At 39.2% G+C, this 18875-nt stretch overlaps 1 protein-coding gene across 5 annotated transcripts in view; it reads left to right on the top strand.

Annotated features, from left to right (window-relative positions):
- The window catches only part of LOC131678721 (receptor-type tyrosine-protein phosphatase N2), a 122967-nt gene that overhangs the window by 57357 nt on the left and 46735 nt on the right, over positions 1-18875 (top strand). For all 5 annotated transcript variants that reach the window (XM_058958996.1, XM_058958998.1, XM_058958997.1 and 2 more), the window contains 3 exons: positions 15841-15894; positions 16268-17639; positions 17709-17792. In XM_058958996.1, coding sequence (XP_058814979.1) covers positions 15841-15894; positions 16268-17639; positions 17709-17792 — 1510 coding nt within the window. The remainder of the gene's footprint in view (positions 1-15840; positions 15895-16267; positions 17640-17708; positions 17793-18875) is intronic.

Below are 18875 nucleotides of genomic sequence, written 5' to 3'. Positions count from 1 at the left end.
ATCCTCTAGCGCGTAACATCAAGGTGAAACCCCCCAGGAATCTTTTACGGCGTATTAAACAAAGTGAGTTTGAGTTTCATTTTCCTCTCAACCCCGGGGCACAATTTGGGCCAAAGCCAGCCCATTTTCAGTATATGAGTAACCTAATTATGTTACAGTCCTTGATGAACACATCTGTAAACCATGTTTTGCAGTCTCACCCAAGCGGTCCGTTGTCGGTCTTGAATGCGATACAACGTCCTTCATTTTTCGTTCAGTTGTCGAAATTGAGTTAAAGTGGAGAAGGCTTTGCTGCCTACGGAAAATGGGATAAATCGGCGTAAGTTTTCGAGATTTAATTTATACCTTTCGAAGCCAGACGACGAGTGGGCGCCCGCTACTGTCATCGCCCCATCGCTCGCATCGTCTTAGGTTAGAAGATGAACGTTTCGGGTCGGTCGGTTGACTTGGGTGGTGGTTTTTATTTACGATTTACGTGCGTTCGGCACAATGCTGTCGATACGATTTATCCGAAGCGAGAGGTTGGGTAGGATGGAATTGGGAGGATTTTCGGTTGCGGTAGTGCTAAAGACTAGTGTGCTTTTCCGTGCCATGACGGCTTTTGCCCTTCTCAGGATTGCTTATTTATTCGGTGCCGATTGTAAACAAGGACGTGATTACTATTCGAGAAGCATAACGTGATGTGTCGTTTTTCCATCTGTTGTCAAAACAGTTCTTGGGTATTTTCCTTTTCATGTAAGAAACGCGATGCAGTCATTCCCAAACTCTAATTTTTCTATAAGTATCTTTGGCAGCATTTTTGGTCAGATCCCATGTTCGAATATAGATCCTAAATTACTAAAGTTCACCTCGTTTTCCACTAACTAGCCCCTTGAGAATATTAGGTTATAAAAAAACGAATTATCTACGTAACATGCAATTTGCCCATTCCACTCACTCCACCCACAAACGCTTGGGCACGCAACAGAAATGAACTTTTTCAATTGACGTCATCGAAGCTGCGAGCAGTCGCGCTAACATTTGTATCTATGCGAATATGGGAGTCAGATAGCGGATAAAAGTTTTGCTTCCGGTCTCGAGAGATGGTGGCACGACTCGTTCAGTTAACGTTCGTTGCGAATGAAGTTAATTGTGCTTTAGTATAATAATGAAACTGGAAAATGTAAAATTGAGTGCTCGAGCTAAGTCAAAATTCGAACCGAAAGGTCTTTTTTTGTACTACCTTATCAGCAAATGCGTTGAACAGAGATAACAGATTCTGTTCCAAATAATGGATTAATGCTATTAGGGCAAGTCGCAGATAGTTAATGGTAGGTATAACTTGATGGAACCGTTTTCTCTCCTGTTATTTTTTTATTGGAAATTAAAATAATTTGACGCAAGAGCAATTTTTCGAATGGATGTAGAAGCTTTTCTTCAAACCATTTCAAAAGAGCAAATTCAAACTGTGACAGAAATGGGTTTCTGCTCATAATCGGCAGTGATCAAATGCCCACCACGTAATTGGGGCAGTTCAGATATCAATTTAAGAGGCACTTATTTGATAGAATACTTAAGTAGTTCAAATCTGCATATACATTTAGAAAATTTAGAAGAGGCGTTAGATATAACTCGCTGCTCTAACGGTATTATGCATGAGTTGGCAAACTGGCTCGTGCCAAACGAGCTCGAGCCGTCGTTATCTGATTATGAGAAAATCGTCTTTAATCATTTAAACGTCTTGCTAGATATCGTCACATATCGTAATCCCCAATCTTCTAACTAGAACCTCTACAAAGAGGGCTTGGCGACTAGGTTTTACGGGGTTATTTTTCAACGATTGATTCTCCAAGCGACTTGGTTGAACTCATTCATAGTACCAGCATACCAAGAGGCTTGTCTGTTTCGAGTTAGGCGTGCTTATAAAAGAATCCCGTGGTTAAACATTGAACTTGTTCGATTCACAAAGTAATGTAGAAGAGCTTGGAATCGCAGACGCAGAGACTGGTCGGAGGCATTCAAGTTGGCTCACAAAACATACAGAAATGCCCTTCGATCCTCTGGTTGGAAAAACCTTTGCACAAACGTGTCTAATCTCAACGAGACTAGTAGGTTAAATAGGTTACTTTCGATATCGAAAAACTTTCTTGTCAAATCGATTAGAACTGCTAGTGGTAATTACTCGTCTAACTGTCTTTTTGACACACACTTTCCAGGGAGTACGGAGTCATCACTGACACACTTCTCAGGTAGTTCACAGGTAGTTCTGATTCTTGGGCCTTTGCTCGTACAATTGTGACAAACGAATCGATCGAATGAGCGATTCAAAGTTTTGCTTCGTATAATTCTCCAAGAAAAATGGAATCATTTAAGTTCTATTTCAAACAGGATATGATCACTTCAAGCATATTTTTGAAAAAATCTTGCTTGTAGTCTATCAACAGGATACATTCCATTAGCGTGGCGGGAAAATAACTGTACAATTCATTCCCAAAAGTGACCGCGTTACTTATGAGGAGGCAAAAAGCTTTAGACCGATCAGTCTGATCTCCTTTCTTCTCAAATCAATGGAACGTTTAATCGACCACTGCATTCGGGATGATAGCTTGGGTGAGCACACGCTGCATGCAATGTAACATATCAGCGGGGGAAGTCTACTATCACCCTGTTACACAATGTTGTCTACAACATTGAAAAATATTTTTCTTGATGTTGAATGTACTGTTGACAACTTGTCTTTTGAATTCATTTTGGAAGCAGCACGAGATGACCTCGAACTGGATACACGAAATGCTTAGCAACCGACATATGTGCTCATCGTTAAGACATAACCGGATAACCTCAGCTGTCATCACCTTGAATACACTTGTCGCCAATGGCTTGTTGGGGGAAACTTAAGGGGTTACACCAATGTAAAACACGAAAAAATAGACAAATGGCATGAATTTTTCTAGGCGCAATGAAAAAGTAAATCGGGATCTTGTCAAATTGGATTTATATTACTAGTTATGAAGAACAAAAGATATGTTTTTAAGTAATTCTGTCACATGATGGCGGATGCATAGCCGCTTGGAAAGGGTCCACGTCCGGAAACCTATCTCGCATAATTTTTAACCCAGAATTTAAAACCAAAATTTTTCTATTTCGTATTGTATTGTATTGTCTTCGATTAAAAAAAGTTACATCGCACCAACTTAGACTAAACACTAACTTAAATCAATTTTTAATTTAAACGATTCTTTACTAATATTAAAATCAAACAAATGATAGACACTGTTGAAGAGTTGACAGCAAACATCCAAAGGATTATTCTGGCCGTACTGCGTGCGATGTGTTGAGCAACGGAAAAAAAATCAATTCTCCGGAAAGATCTTCCCGGAACGTTGAGGTCAAGTTTTGCTAGAAGCGCAGGAGAGTCTATGTTGTCTGTCAGAAGGTCGTAAATGAAAAGTCGTTGCAGCAAGATCCGTCCGTTTCGCAGCGCAGGGAGATTGATGAGGATACAGCGATCTTCATATGAAGGAAGCTGGAAACGATTTTGCCAGGGTAACCGACGAAGTGCAAACTTGATAAAGTTCATTTTGTACCCGTTCGATACGAATAATGTGTATGGTGTTATACGGAGCACAAATAGGAACGCCATATTCTAGAATACTGCGTACCAGTGTAATGTATAGTGTTTTTAGAAAATACACATCATTGAAATCACGAGTGTTGCGTTTGATGAGTCCAAGTACAGCGTAGGCTTTAGCTATAACGGAAGAGTAATGTGCGGTAAAGCGTAGTTTACAGTTGAGAATGACACCAAGGTCCTTGACGGATACGACTCGTTCTACGGGAGCAGAACACATTGAGTATTCGAACTTAATTGGAGTATGTACTCGTGTAAACGTGATTGTGCTGCATTTTTGAATATTCACACTCATTCCGTTTCTGTCGCTCCAGTCAATGGTCCTATCGACGTCCATTTGCAATGCACAACAGTCTACCATAGTTGTTATGATACGGTAAATTTTCAGATCATCAGCATACATGACTTTGGAATACGATAATTCACTGCAGAGGTCGTTCACAAAGAGCACAAATAGAAGAGGTCCGAGATGACTTCCTTAAGGGATTGCCCGATGAAATGTGGAAAGGATCCGAGAGTGAAGTTCCAAGTCGCACCGAGGCGCTACGGTACGCAAGGTACGAGGAGATCCAATTAGTCAGCCAGTCCGCCTTAGCTTTTCCACAGCAAGCTGATGAGGAACACGGTCGAAAGTCTTATACCAATATCAAGTACATAGGATTCTTTCGATGCATTGATTTTTCGCAAAATGGCGCTCTTTTTAGTAAAAAAAAAACGCAGAAAATGTCATAAAAATCTACACAAAATTGTTTATTAAAAAAATTACTTATAAAAACTAAAATTATCAATTTTGAATATACTGTAAAAATTTTAAAAGAACGAGGCGCGGTGGTCCTCCACGAGCATAGTCCAGGTCTCGTCGCCGTAGAAGACCACCGGTTTTATCAGCATCTTATAGATAATCAACGTGCGGCGGCAAAATTTGTTCGACCGGAGCGTCCCCCGAAGTCCAAAGTAGGCACAATATCCCGCCATGATTCGTCTCTGAATTTCTCTGCTGGTATCATTGTCGGCGGTTACCAGTGAGCCCAAATACATGAATTCGTCGACCATTTAGATTTTGTCACCGTCAACCCGAACTCGGGATGGGAGGTTCACATTGTCGTCTCTAGAACCTCTTCCTCTCATGTATTTTGTCTTAGAAACGTTGATGGAAAGTCCAATCCTGCTGGCTTCAATTTTCAGCTTGATGTACGTTCCCGACATCGCCTCAAAGTTCTGTGCCATCATGTCAATGTCGTCGGCGAAGCCAAGAAGCTGGATGGACTTCCTGAAGATCGTGCCACTCGTGTCTATCCCCGCTCTCCTTATTACACCATCTAACGCAACTTTGAACAGCAGGTACGATAGACCATCACCTAACCGTAACCCTCTACGAGATTCAAAGGGACTCGAGAATGTCCCTGATACTCGAACAACGCACATTACCCGATCCATCGTCGCTTTGACTAATCGTGTTAACTTATCCTGAAAACCGTACTCGTGCATTATCTGCCATAGCTGATCTCGATCGATGATGTCATACGCCGATTTGAAATCGATGAACAAATGATGTGTGGGCACGTTGTATTCACGGCACTTCTGCAGAACCTGCCGAATCGCGAATATTTGGTCCGTGGTGACGCGGGAACCCATGAATACCGCTTGATAGTGCTCCACGAGCTCCCTTGCAAATGGTGACAATCGGCGGCAACGAATTTGGGAGAGGACCTTGTAGGCAGCGCTGAGTAGTGTGATCGCGCGGTAATTGCAGCAATCCAACTTGTCACCCTTTTTGTAGATTGGGCAAACGACACCCTCCATCCAATCCTCCGGAAGAATCTCCTCCTCCCAAATTTTGTCGATTTCCCAGTGCAGCGCTCTAGCCAGTGTTTCATCACCATATTTTTGTAGCTTGCTGGGTAGTTGATCTACACCGGCAGCTTTGTTGTTTTTCAACCGACCGATCTCCTCCTTGACTTCTTGGAGATCAGGAGCTGGCAGCCTATCGTCTTCTACGAGTGCTCGAAGATCCGTTACCATACCGCCTTCGTCCTCTGCTACTTCACCGTTGAGGTGCTCGTCATAGTATTGCTTCCACCTCTCAATCACCTCACACTCGTTCGTAAGAAAGTTGCCGCCTAAGTCCCTGCACATATAGGCTTGCGGAACGTAGCCTTTGCCCGAACTGTTCAGCTTCTCGTAGAACTTCCGTGTGTCGTTTACGCGGTACAGTTGTTCCATCACTTCGCGATCTTGTTCTTCCTGTTGGCGCTTCTTTCTCCGGATGACTGAGGTTTGTCTGTTCCGTGCTTGTTTGTATCGCTCCACATTCTATCTCGTTCCGTGCTACAGCATCCTCGCCCGTGCTGCATTCTTCTCTTCTATTAATTGCTTACATTCGTCATCGAACCAGTCGTTTCCTCAAGTTCAAGAGTAGCTGCGCCCTGCTGTTCTTCCGTGGGTAGTGCTGCTTCCAGCCGCTGTGCGTAGTATTGGGCAACCCCGGCGTCCCGAAGTTGCGTGATGTTGGGCTTTGGCGTCCGACTACGACGAGTATTGTACACCGTCCAGAGTTTTGATCGCATGCATACTGCAACTGGGTAATGGTCCGAATCTATATTCGCGCTGCGGTAAGTACGAACGTTGATGATATGAGAGAAGAATCGCCCGTCGATTAGAACGTGATCGATTTGATTTTCGGTGCGTTGGTCAGGTGATCTCCAGGTGGCTTTGCGGCTGTTTGGCCCGATTACCGGTCTAAACATTACTTCCCGTCCTACCTGAGCGTTCATATCACCGATGACGATTTTCACGGCCCGTTGCAAACAGCCGTCGTACACCTCCTCCAGCTTCGCATAGAACGCTTCCTTCTCGTCGTCGGGTCTCCCATCGTGTGGGAAGTGTACGTTGATGATGCTGTAGTTGAAGAAACGGCCTTTGATCCTCAACTTACACATCCTTGCGTTGATCGGAGTCCTTCCAATCACGCATTGACGCATCCTACCCAGCACTACAAAGCCTGGTAGAAAGTTCCTGCAGTGCTACTTCAAAGTTGCGTGGTTAGAGTTCGCCGTAGATTATCCTGTCGAAAGCTGGAAAGCAAAGTGACCTGCAGTTCCATGTTCCGAGTTTCCAATCGTAGTCCTTATTTCGTCGCGTAGGTTTTTGCCGATTGTTCCGATTCGTATTTTCTTCTGCATTGTTCGTAACGGTTAGTTTTCCAGGACCATCGTGTCAGCTCTGTTTAGAGTCTCACGCTGACACTAGGACGATACATCAGCCGCCCCTAATATGGAGAACAGACGCTGTTTTGAGCCGCCCGTAACATGAGGAACAGACACTCGCATGGACTCACCCTCAGAAAAGAGGAGCCCCCTTCCCTGTCAGCATACGATCATGGTCCCACAGGGGTTGGTTGCCCGATCTTTCCTATGGTTACTCGTACCCCAGTTGGCACCGCGGGAGGTAGGGATAGGAGTTACTGGACAAGAAGCAAGAAGGACCACTGTGGCAAACCACCGGGTCTATATTGCGCATTACCAAGTCATTTACCTACCAACATATGGTATCCCCGGTGATTATCACTGGTCAACACTGGATTGCGCTTCAACACAAAACCAAAAATTAACCGAAATTTAGGATACCTAGCAACCCGAGGCGAAGAAATTTTTGAAAAAAAAATGGAACGAGGCTTCACAATTTAAAACAAAAGTTTGGATGCAGAACTAGGGATTTTCAATAGGAGAGATTTCAATGAAAATAATCATCTTCAATTTTCGCATGAAATCATATGTGCTTATTACACCGAAAAAGGAATGTATGCAACTTTTCAGCTCAATAAAACATCATTAAGGTGTGCTAGCCGAAGTAACAATTTTGATTATATTGAAGTTTTATAGCGTTTAATAAAGCTAATATTTAAAACCGTCCATGTCTACCATATGGTTTCATGTACTTCCTACACTGCCCATATAAGCATAAGAGTCCCATATGGCATTTTGTCGAAAATGAGATAACTGTTGGATTGTATTCAGTATCACCACTGAATCATAATGCACAAATAAGATTACCAGGTTTGTTCAGAAAATATCGAAAAAAATACCAAAACATGGTTGTCCCATCCATAAGGCTCAATGAAAAATGTAAATCTTGAACACCGTTTTTCTCGGCTTGCTATTTTTCAATATGGGACTCTTATGCATATATGGGCAGTACAGGTTGCTATAAACTCATGTTATGACTAGTTGGTCCAGTTTTATGGTATTCAGTAGAACCTGCTATGCGAACTACTACAGGAATAGTAGTTTTATCACAGTTGTATTCTACTCTTTAAGTGTAATACTAAACCCACAGCATAAAACCTTCTTGTGGCGTAGTAGTTTTAAGAGCCATGTTATGAGCGCTATAAAACCACCATGAAACTCTGTAAACCGTTCTTGAAAAAGTCTATAAAACCGATTTTGCTTTCCATGGTACGGCTTTCAGTTTTAACCTCGATTTTCTTCACTGATTGAATGCGGTCTATAAAATTTTATCGAGTTTCTATTCCTTAATGCCGCACGATTCCAATCATCGAACGAAAGGACAGACTGTTAGGCATTTAATTTTTTTTTTCAGAATATTGAATATAAAAGAAATGTATTGTTGTTTAATACATTTCCATACGAATTGTGAGGCATGCAGTTAAAAATTTATGGTAAAATGCAATGTAAAAATAACGCAAAATGAATGCGCCTCGTGAAATCAGCTAAAATTTAATATTAATATTATTTTATTTAAAATTAAAATAACCTCTCAACCAAGTGTTTATAAAAGTGTTTCAAATTTTGTAAAAAGGTCAATTTCTTTCGAAGAAATGTCTTGAACCGTTTAATTACACCACCCAAACAAGCCATAAAGCGCATATTGGAGAAATTTTACTTCGCGATGTGGTAGTTTTTCTTGAGGGCGACAGTTTGTTCTAACAAAACTTGATACACTTGAAGAAGCCTTCCATATGACACATACTCCTAAGTTGGTCATAACTGAGTAAATCATACAGCTAATGTGCTATCATAGCACTTCTGAATCTATGTGAAGAGTGGCAAGCTTTATGTTGGGATTAACCCTAGAACGTTGCACTTGCGTTTTCCACCATAAAACGTTGCACTGGGGTACAAATGTACCCAACGCGTTTGATCGCAATATTTGCAGGTAAAAATACAAACAAAAGAAAAGTATAATACATCATTTTCTTTGTTTTTTAAATGCGAAAACAGATGTGTGAGTGAAAGAACGGAATTTATTGAATCAATGATACATAAATTGGTTTGAACAAAAAAAAAATAGAAAAAATCGTGGTTTTGAATTTTTTCACAAAAATTACTATAACTTTGCGAATTTTCAACCGATTTGAAAAAATCAAATGATTGTAAAAGTTGAAAAAATGGTCTAGAAACGGTATAAAATGGAATTTCGAAATTTTTGAAAAAGTGCAATTATTTGGAAGAGTGAAAGTTTAACAATCCGGTTTTGGAAAATACCACTAAATTGGGTGGAAATTGAAATGAAAAAAATATTTCTGATCAGTAATACATTTGTAACACGCAACGTTACTGTTACAGCAGATACTGTGCGCAAATTATACTTGCGAGTCATTATTTTGAAAAACTATTAAAAATAAACAATAAAACAAAACAAATCAGCAAAAATGAGAACGATTTTTTTTCTGTTTCAAAATTAAATTAATTGAATAAATGATTAAAAACGAATGTATAATACTAATTGTTACTTACGTAGTAAAACAACCAGTATTTAAACTGGTATTGTCACGAATTACATTTCCACTGACAGCACGAAACCTGACGAAACACTAACGGCAACCGTGCACTGGGGTACAAATGTACCCCACGCCAACTTTGACACCTGCTTTCTCGAAGGCTATAAGAAAACTGGCTATACCACCTTTTCCTACTCTTAATAGGGACTGTAAATTGAATTATGGTTAGGGTCGCAGGTCAGTAAATGCCGAATTCTCGTCTTCACACGGCTCCAAAGATGGCGTGGGGTATATTTTACCTCAGTGCAACGTTCTAGGGTTAATCACTGCTTGTTGGCTTTGACTATTTTCACAGCGACTTTGGCCAAGATGGTAGATGAATAGTGGAAGTTTTTCTATGTAACGGTGCTGTTGTCAAATTTGAGCAGCAAAATAGAAAACAAGACGGAAAATAAATCAAATATTTTATTTTCTAAAGGATAATTTAATATATGTGAAATGCTATGGTTATCATACAATGGATATACATTACCAGAACATTTGACACTTGTGGCAACTGCACAAAAACAACCATTGCATGCTAAATAATGCGACGCACTACTGAAACATTATTTGTAGACTATCCAGCTTTTTACGTACCATAATGGCGGTCTAAACTGTTCAGTTAGTAATACGTTTAATTGCCCTTTTTTGACAATAATCGTTTACGCCAGCTTGACAGCAACGCCCAGTTGAAGATGTCGGGCGTTCATTGAATAAACATCCAACGCATTGGACTAACGTAGAATGACTTAATCTCACTGGGCGGTTGAGGTAAACGATTATTGTCAAAAAAGGGTCATTAAACGTATTACGAACTGAACATTTTAGACCACCATTATGGCACATAAAAAGCTGGATAAGCTTATAGCAAAACCCAGTTATGTACTTTTAGATAATGTCTTAACACAATGAATTTGACGTAGCCAAACGAATACAGTGTCTTCTTCTGAAATTTCGTTTGGGAAGTATTGTGGTAATAGCAGCTTTTGAGCTTGCTTGGTTCCGTGCGTATGAAATCGGCAAACCAGCACTTTGCAATTCCAAAAAAAAAACCAAAATTCAATTGTAGCATGAACTAGTTAGAGTAGAGAGGAGTTAAGTAGATCAGTTTTCTTTGGCGAGCTCGTGCGATGGTATTTTTGTGCTGATTTTGACAAACAAGCACTCGTTGGATAGGTTATATATCTCGAAACATGTTGGCGGTAATGGTTTTTTGCCTGGCTAAATATTTTTTAAGTTAAATCCAAAAAGGCGAAGGCACTTTTTTCAATGTTTTTAAAATCTGGGGGTACGATAGGTCACCATATTCGAGGTTAAATTAAACAATGTACCCGCCTAGAAAATCACCGGGTCAACTTTTATTTAAAGAGTATTAATACTGCAGATTATTTAAAATTTGATTTGACGTCATTCAGGTAAGAAAATGAGAAGTGGCAAATGATGTGAAAAATCATGAAATGTTTTTTAGGAAGCTGCGTCTGTCTTTGTAATTACGAATGACTTCTTCGGTGTCCTCGTCGTCGCCAGAGTGTGGTATTGAAGTTGTTTATTCCGGCTCACGTGGTTGCTTAGGTGTGAGAGGATCAGTAGTGACCTAGTGCCCCTAAACGGCTGTCCTATTGTGCCCCAAAGCATATGTTTCATATTTATGTCCGCATTTTTTTTTTCAAAAGAAAAAATATCGAAAAACCAACACCAATACTCGTGTTAATTATTACGTAAGACCTACTTGCCATTGTTTTACATTGATTGAATGTGCTTTACTGAGGACAAAAGATAATGCGTTTTCGCAGTACAACACACGAAAACATAAACGACGCCGTAACTAATACAGCTGATCTACAATAATAGACAAAATGACAGTCGATGTTCTCTACCGTGTTCAATTCACACAAGATGAGCGACCTCTGCAATAACATACCAGAGATAATGCCCTATACCTATTGTACCCCCATACCTATTTGACCCCATTCTACTCTATGCAGTCTTGTACTCTGAGTACTGAGCAAGTTCCAAAAAGAATAATTTAATAGATAATAGAACTATTGAAGCGCATGTATATACAATTAGAAATATTCGTCGTATTTGGTAATTTTTGCCCGAGTTTTCAATAGCTTTTCCAGGTATGGAGTTTTCAATACCCCAACATAGGATTGCGCCAGATTTGGGATAGCTACCCGATCAGAAAGAAATAACAAAATTATTACAGACTGAGTTACTTTGCTATGATAACAACCCTTGTTATAACTCTGGTCTCGTTAGTTGGTAAAATAACAGAAAACATAACAGAAATTCTTCTAGTATATATCAAAAATATGACAACCTGTGATAGGCTTCAATCAGAATTATTACAAATTTTGTTAGGTTCTCCCACGGCCAATATAGCTTTCATTACCTATTGTATAGTATCAACGAATTTAGTGTGCAGGTCTAAAAATAGAATAGAAAAGAAAAATATAGCATACATTAAGGCGCTTTTCGTTTGGATGCAAAAAGCTTCATGTAGCAAAAGCTTTTTATAATTTTGTCAAATGATTGCATACATGCAGGCTAATTGTTATTATGAATATATGACACGCTGATTGTTATTTATGGATATAGCGATTTGAACTTGGGTATTCTGAGTTTTATGGGAATATTTCCTGCATGCTTTCGACCGATGTTTAATGTTAGCATAATATTCCACGCATCCGTCAAGGGCAAAACGATTATAGATGCAGAATATGTTTCCAGAACGCACACATTGAACTTTGCCAAAGCCTAAAGACTGTTTGTTTTCCTTGTATAATACGCTTTGTTTTCATACAGTTTTGCTCACTACTACAGCTGTCTATGTTACGATAGACTGAATAGCTTTCTAATATCTTTGCAGATTAGGAAAGTGGGGCTATTTTTAGATTTTGAATAGTGCGCTTCGGCGCTTCTCTTGTATGTTAACATGTTTTACACGCTTTTGCGAAATAATGTCGATGCGATATGGTAACATTGAGCGGATAATTTACTTGCATTAATTTACGAAGAATACAACAAATGTTACTTATGATTCCGAATAGATTCAAAGAAACAAATACCAAAATTTTGAGATTTCAAGTAAAGTCGCTTTCGGGGTTTTGTTATTGGCATTTTTAATATGGGGAAAATTAAGCAAATTAGTACAATTATCTCACACCTTATAAATTCCCAGAAATACAAATTTTTACAATAGTTCAATCTATCAACTGCGAATATTATAACAGATAATCAGAAAATTCAAGAAATTGTTCGGTGTGACGAATTTTAGAATATTTCATGTTTTCTAAAATACATTTTCTTTTCTAAATTTTATTTAGTTTTAAGGAGGAAATTATTCAATATTTTTACATTAAAGTTTTTAGCTATTTCAAGCATTATCTAAAACACATATTTAAATTGTAACAGCAAACAATAATACCAGCTGGGATATGTATATATTTAGAGGTTTCTAGGCCATTTTGAAATATGGATAGCTTTATGCAGCATACTCACAAATATTAATCTTTCAACAATTGGAACAGGTCGCCTTATTCCTTTTTTAACTTTCTTCAAAATGAATCAAGTATCCTGATTATTGCGAAAATTTGTTAGTTCGATGTTTTTTTAAGACGAACGAAGCACCATCAAATACAACGGAAACATTAGTACATATGCGCATTCAAAGCAATTGTCAGTTTAACCGTAAAATGTCAAAATTATTTAGGTGGAATGAAAAGATACAACATCTCAAACTCAAACATTTTTATGCTGGGGTTTAAATAAAATAAATTGCAATACTTTGGTAATTCGGAGAACGCACAAAATCAGATACCCACAAACTGAACAAGTTTCGGTTGTTTATGAAAAACCCGCATAAATTGGAGAAATCGAACTGAAGATCCTCGAAGATCCTCAAAATTCATAACAGTATTGTGGAAATCAGTATATATCAAACAGTTTTTTAAGTTATAAAATTTTCGCAATATGCACAATTAATTAATAGAAAATTATTTATATAATCATTTGACAAAACCATAACAAATAGTTTAAAAAACAGATTTTTATTTGAATCCGCGTTTCTATTTCATCTGGAGTGCTTGATACTTCCTGCATATTCTTTAAAATAAGTTTTATATAAAAATTATAATCTTTAGAATAGCTTGTTGATAACTTTACGATTACAAAACTTTTTGAATAAAGGCTTTAATATTGAAATCATAAGCACCATATTCGAAATATCGTGTCAGACAAGTGTCTCAGAAAATAGGTAATCTCTTAATCAAAATGTAACCAAGTAAGTTAAACCACAAAGAACAGACATATAAGCTGGAACAAACTCTCGAAAAACCTGTGTAAACATTTAAATGAAAATACGTTGAAAATCACCATCGCATACAGGTTCGCATGTGTGAATCACCTTTGTATCCAAGTTTGCACACAAGTCCCGTATAGCGATTGCTGGCCGACCGAAGCGCCGACCAGTAGCAAGTTGCTACTTGCTGTTGTCATTTCAAAGCGACAGTTATATTTTTTACGCAAGTTGAAATCTTTACTTGTATGTCAGTTCTCAGTGGTTAAACACCTTACTTTCAAGTTTTCCGACCACTTGCGTCTAAAACTTATCTATTCTCAAAATCTTGGAACTTTGAATATCCATGTAGACAATGCAAATATCAGAAAATCAATAAAAGCTTCAGCGTGTTAGCAAATAGACGGTCATTTGTGTAATATAACAATCATTCACAGTTGATAGATTGATTTTTTATTGGGGCTTTAACCATCAACCATATTAGCAGTTCAATGATATCACCAGAAGATATAATCTTGATATAAGATTGCTTGCCTTGCTAATTGGGATATCACAAAGATAGCACAGTGAGTAATAAATATCAACATGAGATATAAATTTGATAGCTTTGTGTTATGTCGTTCTGATCGGGTAGTCCTAGTATTACATACTCGACTGTTTAATTGTCATGCAATCCCTCATCATACTCACCAAATCGTACAATCTATATATTATCCCATAGCAAAACGAAGTAGTTCATGTTATTAGCTTCCCATGTTTGACAAGCGCATCAGATCCCACAACAAAGCGCCCACTCTTTATTTACCATCTTGATAATCATCAAGGAAAAATAAATATTAATGCCACTTGTTCAGAAATGCTGAAATAGACCTTGTAGACGAAATAAACCTGTGTAGATTTGTTCAAAAAATTTAGTAGGGAGATCTTCAGGGATAATTTCAAAATTGTACTGTTGAAGTAGCTTATTTACGGCTGATAGTTACAACAATACAACCCAGTAAACAAAGAGTGCGAAACTCTGTTGACAATTATTATAACTTCTTAGTGTATATCGAGCCCCTCATGGAAGTAATTGTTTTCAAGTGGTTTTATTATAGAAATCAAATAACTTGAATGTTGGCAATTAACTACGATAAAACTGTCTTATGACTAAAATATTTGTTTTATGTTAGTTTTATTCCAGCTTTAAAAAATATTCAGAAACGTTTCAAAACCATTCTTAAAACTAGTACCCTAAAGCATTATCGTGGAAGTCATAACAAAGTTTTGTAGCGTAACTACGGAGCAAATAAAAAGACAACTGCATAAAACCATAATAAAATCATCGGCTTCAAGCAATCCTTCTTAAAACCAAGATAAATCAATGAGAGATCCTCCAAGCATTTTGATTGTTACTTGGGAGGTTTGAACTTTTAATATCTGAAGTGCGCCAAAAGCCAACGGTAGCGTGCGCCATCGATGATCTCTCTCTCTCTCTCTCTCTCTCTCTCTTTGAAAAAATAAGGACTGATTATTGTTTTGGAGCACACTCCGACACCCGGTTCGGTGATCACACTTTCAATCTCCACTGCTCTGGCAGGTACGTAGAAACGCTAGTCCGGTGTAAAACGCTCGCAACGAGTCACGTTCCTTTGAATCCATAAATAATCAATAGTCTTTGAACTATCAAGTCTAATAGCAGTTTGGACAAATGTTAATCATAAATTTCAGTTAGCCGTGTCAGCAAGCATATCATCAATACCGAAAAACTCGATTAAATTCAAATACAGACGCACTTCAACTTATGTGACTTTCATGTACCCACTATTTCACGATATTAAACCACCACATCAATAACGGTGAAGTTTCATTCCGGTTCATGGCAGCCAGCTCCGCCAGCAGTAAAATAAAACTCCCATTCACTTACGTGGGCATTTTTATCACGACATTGTAAGTTAATATCTCCTTTCCACCCCCACCCAGTTGGAAACATTTCTAAGCGGGCACTGCAATGCAATAAAACTCTTCCACAAAGCAGAAAATTTGTTTTTCCTACTCGAGTGTGAAATTGTTATCGGTTTAATAAAGTCGCATCAACCCTGCCGGTTGCATTGCAATTGATTTCAATTCTGATCCTGGTATTTTTTTATCTCTGTTCCCTCTTTACAGGATGCCTCTTCGCCGAGACGCTCTGCGTCGAACATCTAGAGTGGTGCTACGATGGTAGGTGTTGTTGCTCTATTGCTTACTATTGTGTTACCAGTGCAAGTGATGAAATTTTCTGTCATTTTACTCTTCGCGGTTATTTGCGCAGCATTTCTCTACGACGACGGCGACAATGTACGCGGGAAATTATATCTTTCCACGCCCCGCTATCGCTGTAGGAGGAAAACTTTTCTAATTGGTCATTTTCCTGTGTTGTCAGTCATGGTCATATTAATTTAATCGTCGTAGAAAAACGAATCTGCTCGACAAGGATGTAATTAGTAGTCACTTCGTTTTCAGTTTTTAATAAGTTTACGTCGTTGAACTGCTTTACTTTGCACTGTTGCGTACCAAATAGTTGTAGATTAGCTAACGACTGGGTTTGTTTCAGATTTCGTATTCGGCAAATGTCTTCCACAATATGGACTAGAACCGGAGGAACTTTTTCGGGAACCGCTGGATGAAGACCAGTCCCGTTTCTTGGCCATAATGCTGGAAGACCTACAGGGCGCTGGCCTGGGATGGGAGCACGTATTTACCCAGTGTCGTATGCAGGGAGCTCTCTTTGCAATGCGTTCCAATACGGAGATTCCTCGGAATTTGTGTGCCAATCTGGCACCAGATCCAGAAGTACTTGGCCCCCAGAGCCCGCTAGCGTTTGTCCGTTTCACTCCACCCAACGATGAATACGCCGATGAGGTATACTATCCTCCTCTGAAAAAGTCCTCATCGTCGGCACCGTCTCCGTCGTTCTATCCTTCTGCTTTACGCACCGTCAAAAAATCCTCAAACATAGAGCTTCTTCCGGAACCTCTAGTACCTATGATCCCGAAATATCATCACACCCCGATTGTGGAAGATATGGAACCGATGTCATATCCTATCATAACCCCCCTCATTGACCAACAGCAGGAAGAACGGGAACGAAGCCGTCTCCGGGAGCTACGGAACCGAGCTGCCCTACGAAGAATGCTACAGCAACTGGAGATTAGCAATTTCGGACCTCAACGTTATCCTAGTCCAGACGTCACCGATTACCTCGACGATCAGATTCCCAACGAGATGGAACACTTCCACAAGCAACCACCTTCCTTCAACGAAAAACGTGATCACTCGATTTTCAAGGAACAGAAAGCCGATATTGACGAGGAAAAGGCTCTGAAACAGTTAGTAGAAAAACTGACCCCTTTGGACGTTCCCGATTACACCTTCATAAATCCGAAGACAACTTCTTTCCGCGAGTATGCCAACAAGCATCACATTCCTAAGATCTCGAATTTCGCTCCGGAAAACGTCAACGATCCCGTGCATGAAAACGACGTACCAACCATGGACAAGTTCTACACCCAACCCCACCATCATCTGACCGATCTTAACGAATTCCCTAGCACCTTCCGCGAGGATGCCCAGTATGCACCGTCCGAAGCGGGTCTCTACACCGAGGGTGGGTTCGTCTATGTACCGAAAACGGGCACGGCGAAGGGTAAAAATGAAGCGCGCGCCTTACTGGACAACATCCTCGGGTTCACCCGGCACGAGCGATTGGATGTGAAGAAACCGGGACCACCGGCACCTCCACCACCGTCGACACCATCGGCCAATGAACTACCGCAGGAAGCGTTGCCCAGCAGCAGCAGTAGGCACGACCAGGATGACGGTTCCAAGCCGCCCAAATCGAAAAAGGAATTGCACGTTCACACCGATGACAGTCACGCTCCGCACTCGGTTGATACCGAGTATGCGCACGTGATTTTGAAGAATCCGTAAGTGTGAATGACTCGGTATTCCTGACGAGCTAGGATAACTAATTTCGATTTGCTTTCAAATTTTAGAATTGATAACTGGAAGGATGGATCCCGGATCGTTACCGCTTTAGCTGAGCTATTGAACATGCAGGGATATTTTACGCACCCAAGGTAAGTGATGTCTCTTTCATGTCATTTAAACTAGAATATATCAGGAGTAGTATATTTGGTCATTGCACAGAATTGAACCCAGGTAAGCTGCGTACAAGGCAATCGATTCACCAACTAAGCTATGCGTACCCCGTCCAAAAACTTGTGAATCGTAAGAGATAGACCAATGACCTCTTTTGAAAAAAATATGTATCTTGGCAAGAAAAAGTTTAAAAATATTTAAAAAGTTATGTTTAAAAGAAGTATTTAAGGGTTTATTCGCAAACAACATCGAAAACTTCGAATGTATTATGAACAGAGAACTTCGGTCTTCGGCAAAGATGTTCGCATATGTAAGCTCTTCAAAATCATTCTGTTTTTCATACTTTAAGGGGGGTAAGGGTTTTAGCAAGAAAAAAAACTTTTGTGATTTTTTCTTTAAACTTTGTGAAGCGAATTGACCAAAGATTTTGTGTATTATAATGTATCATTTCAATAACATTCTGTAATTTTTCCATTCAAAAATATTGACAAGCTTTTTGTAGAACATCTCTGGAAAAAACACTATTTGCGGTGAAAACTGCCATCCAAAAACTACTTAACCGATTTATTTCAAATTTTGCCTACACATTCTATGTAAAAATACCTAACCCTTACTTTAATTTTTTGAGCTTTTATACAACAATATTTCAATTATTTACAAAAATTGTTAATAACTTTTGCAGTTCACTATTTTTTTCGTCACGCAAAATTTTAATTTAAACAACAAATCATCAGTTATAGTTGGTAAAAAATGAGCAGTATCGATGCTATCAACCGTGAGAAATTAAATAAAAGCCAAACTCATGCTAAACAAAGTAAATAGCCATAACTCTGAAAATAATTCGAATTTCGGAAAACTGTTCAAATTTTATTTTTATTTATCGTTGTGAACCCATAAAAATTTTTTGCAGGAAAAGCTCGACCGTCGGAAAATTGTTTGCACACTTGGAAGATTTTGACTCAGCTGTAAATCAGGTTGACAACACTCTGCGACGTCCAATACAGCCAGTCTTGTGGCTGTCTTCGCAGGGTCATCCTCGATCCCTCCTTGAATCCACTAGT

The sequence above is a fragment of the Topomyia yanbarensis genome, chromosome 2 (genome assembly GCF_030247195.1).
Source record: "Topomyia yanbarensis strain Yona2022 chromosome 2, ASM3024719v1, whole genome shotgun sequence".
NCBI lineage: Eukaryota > Metazoa > Arthropoda > Insecta > Diptera > Culicidae > Topomyia > Topomyia yanbarensis.
Note: the sequence above shows the minus strand (reverse complement) of the source record. Positions and strands in the feature narration are given on the sequence as shown.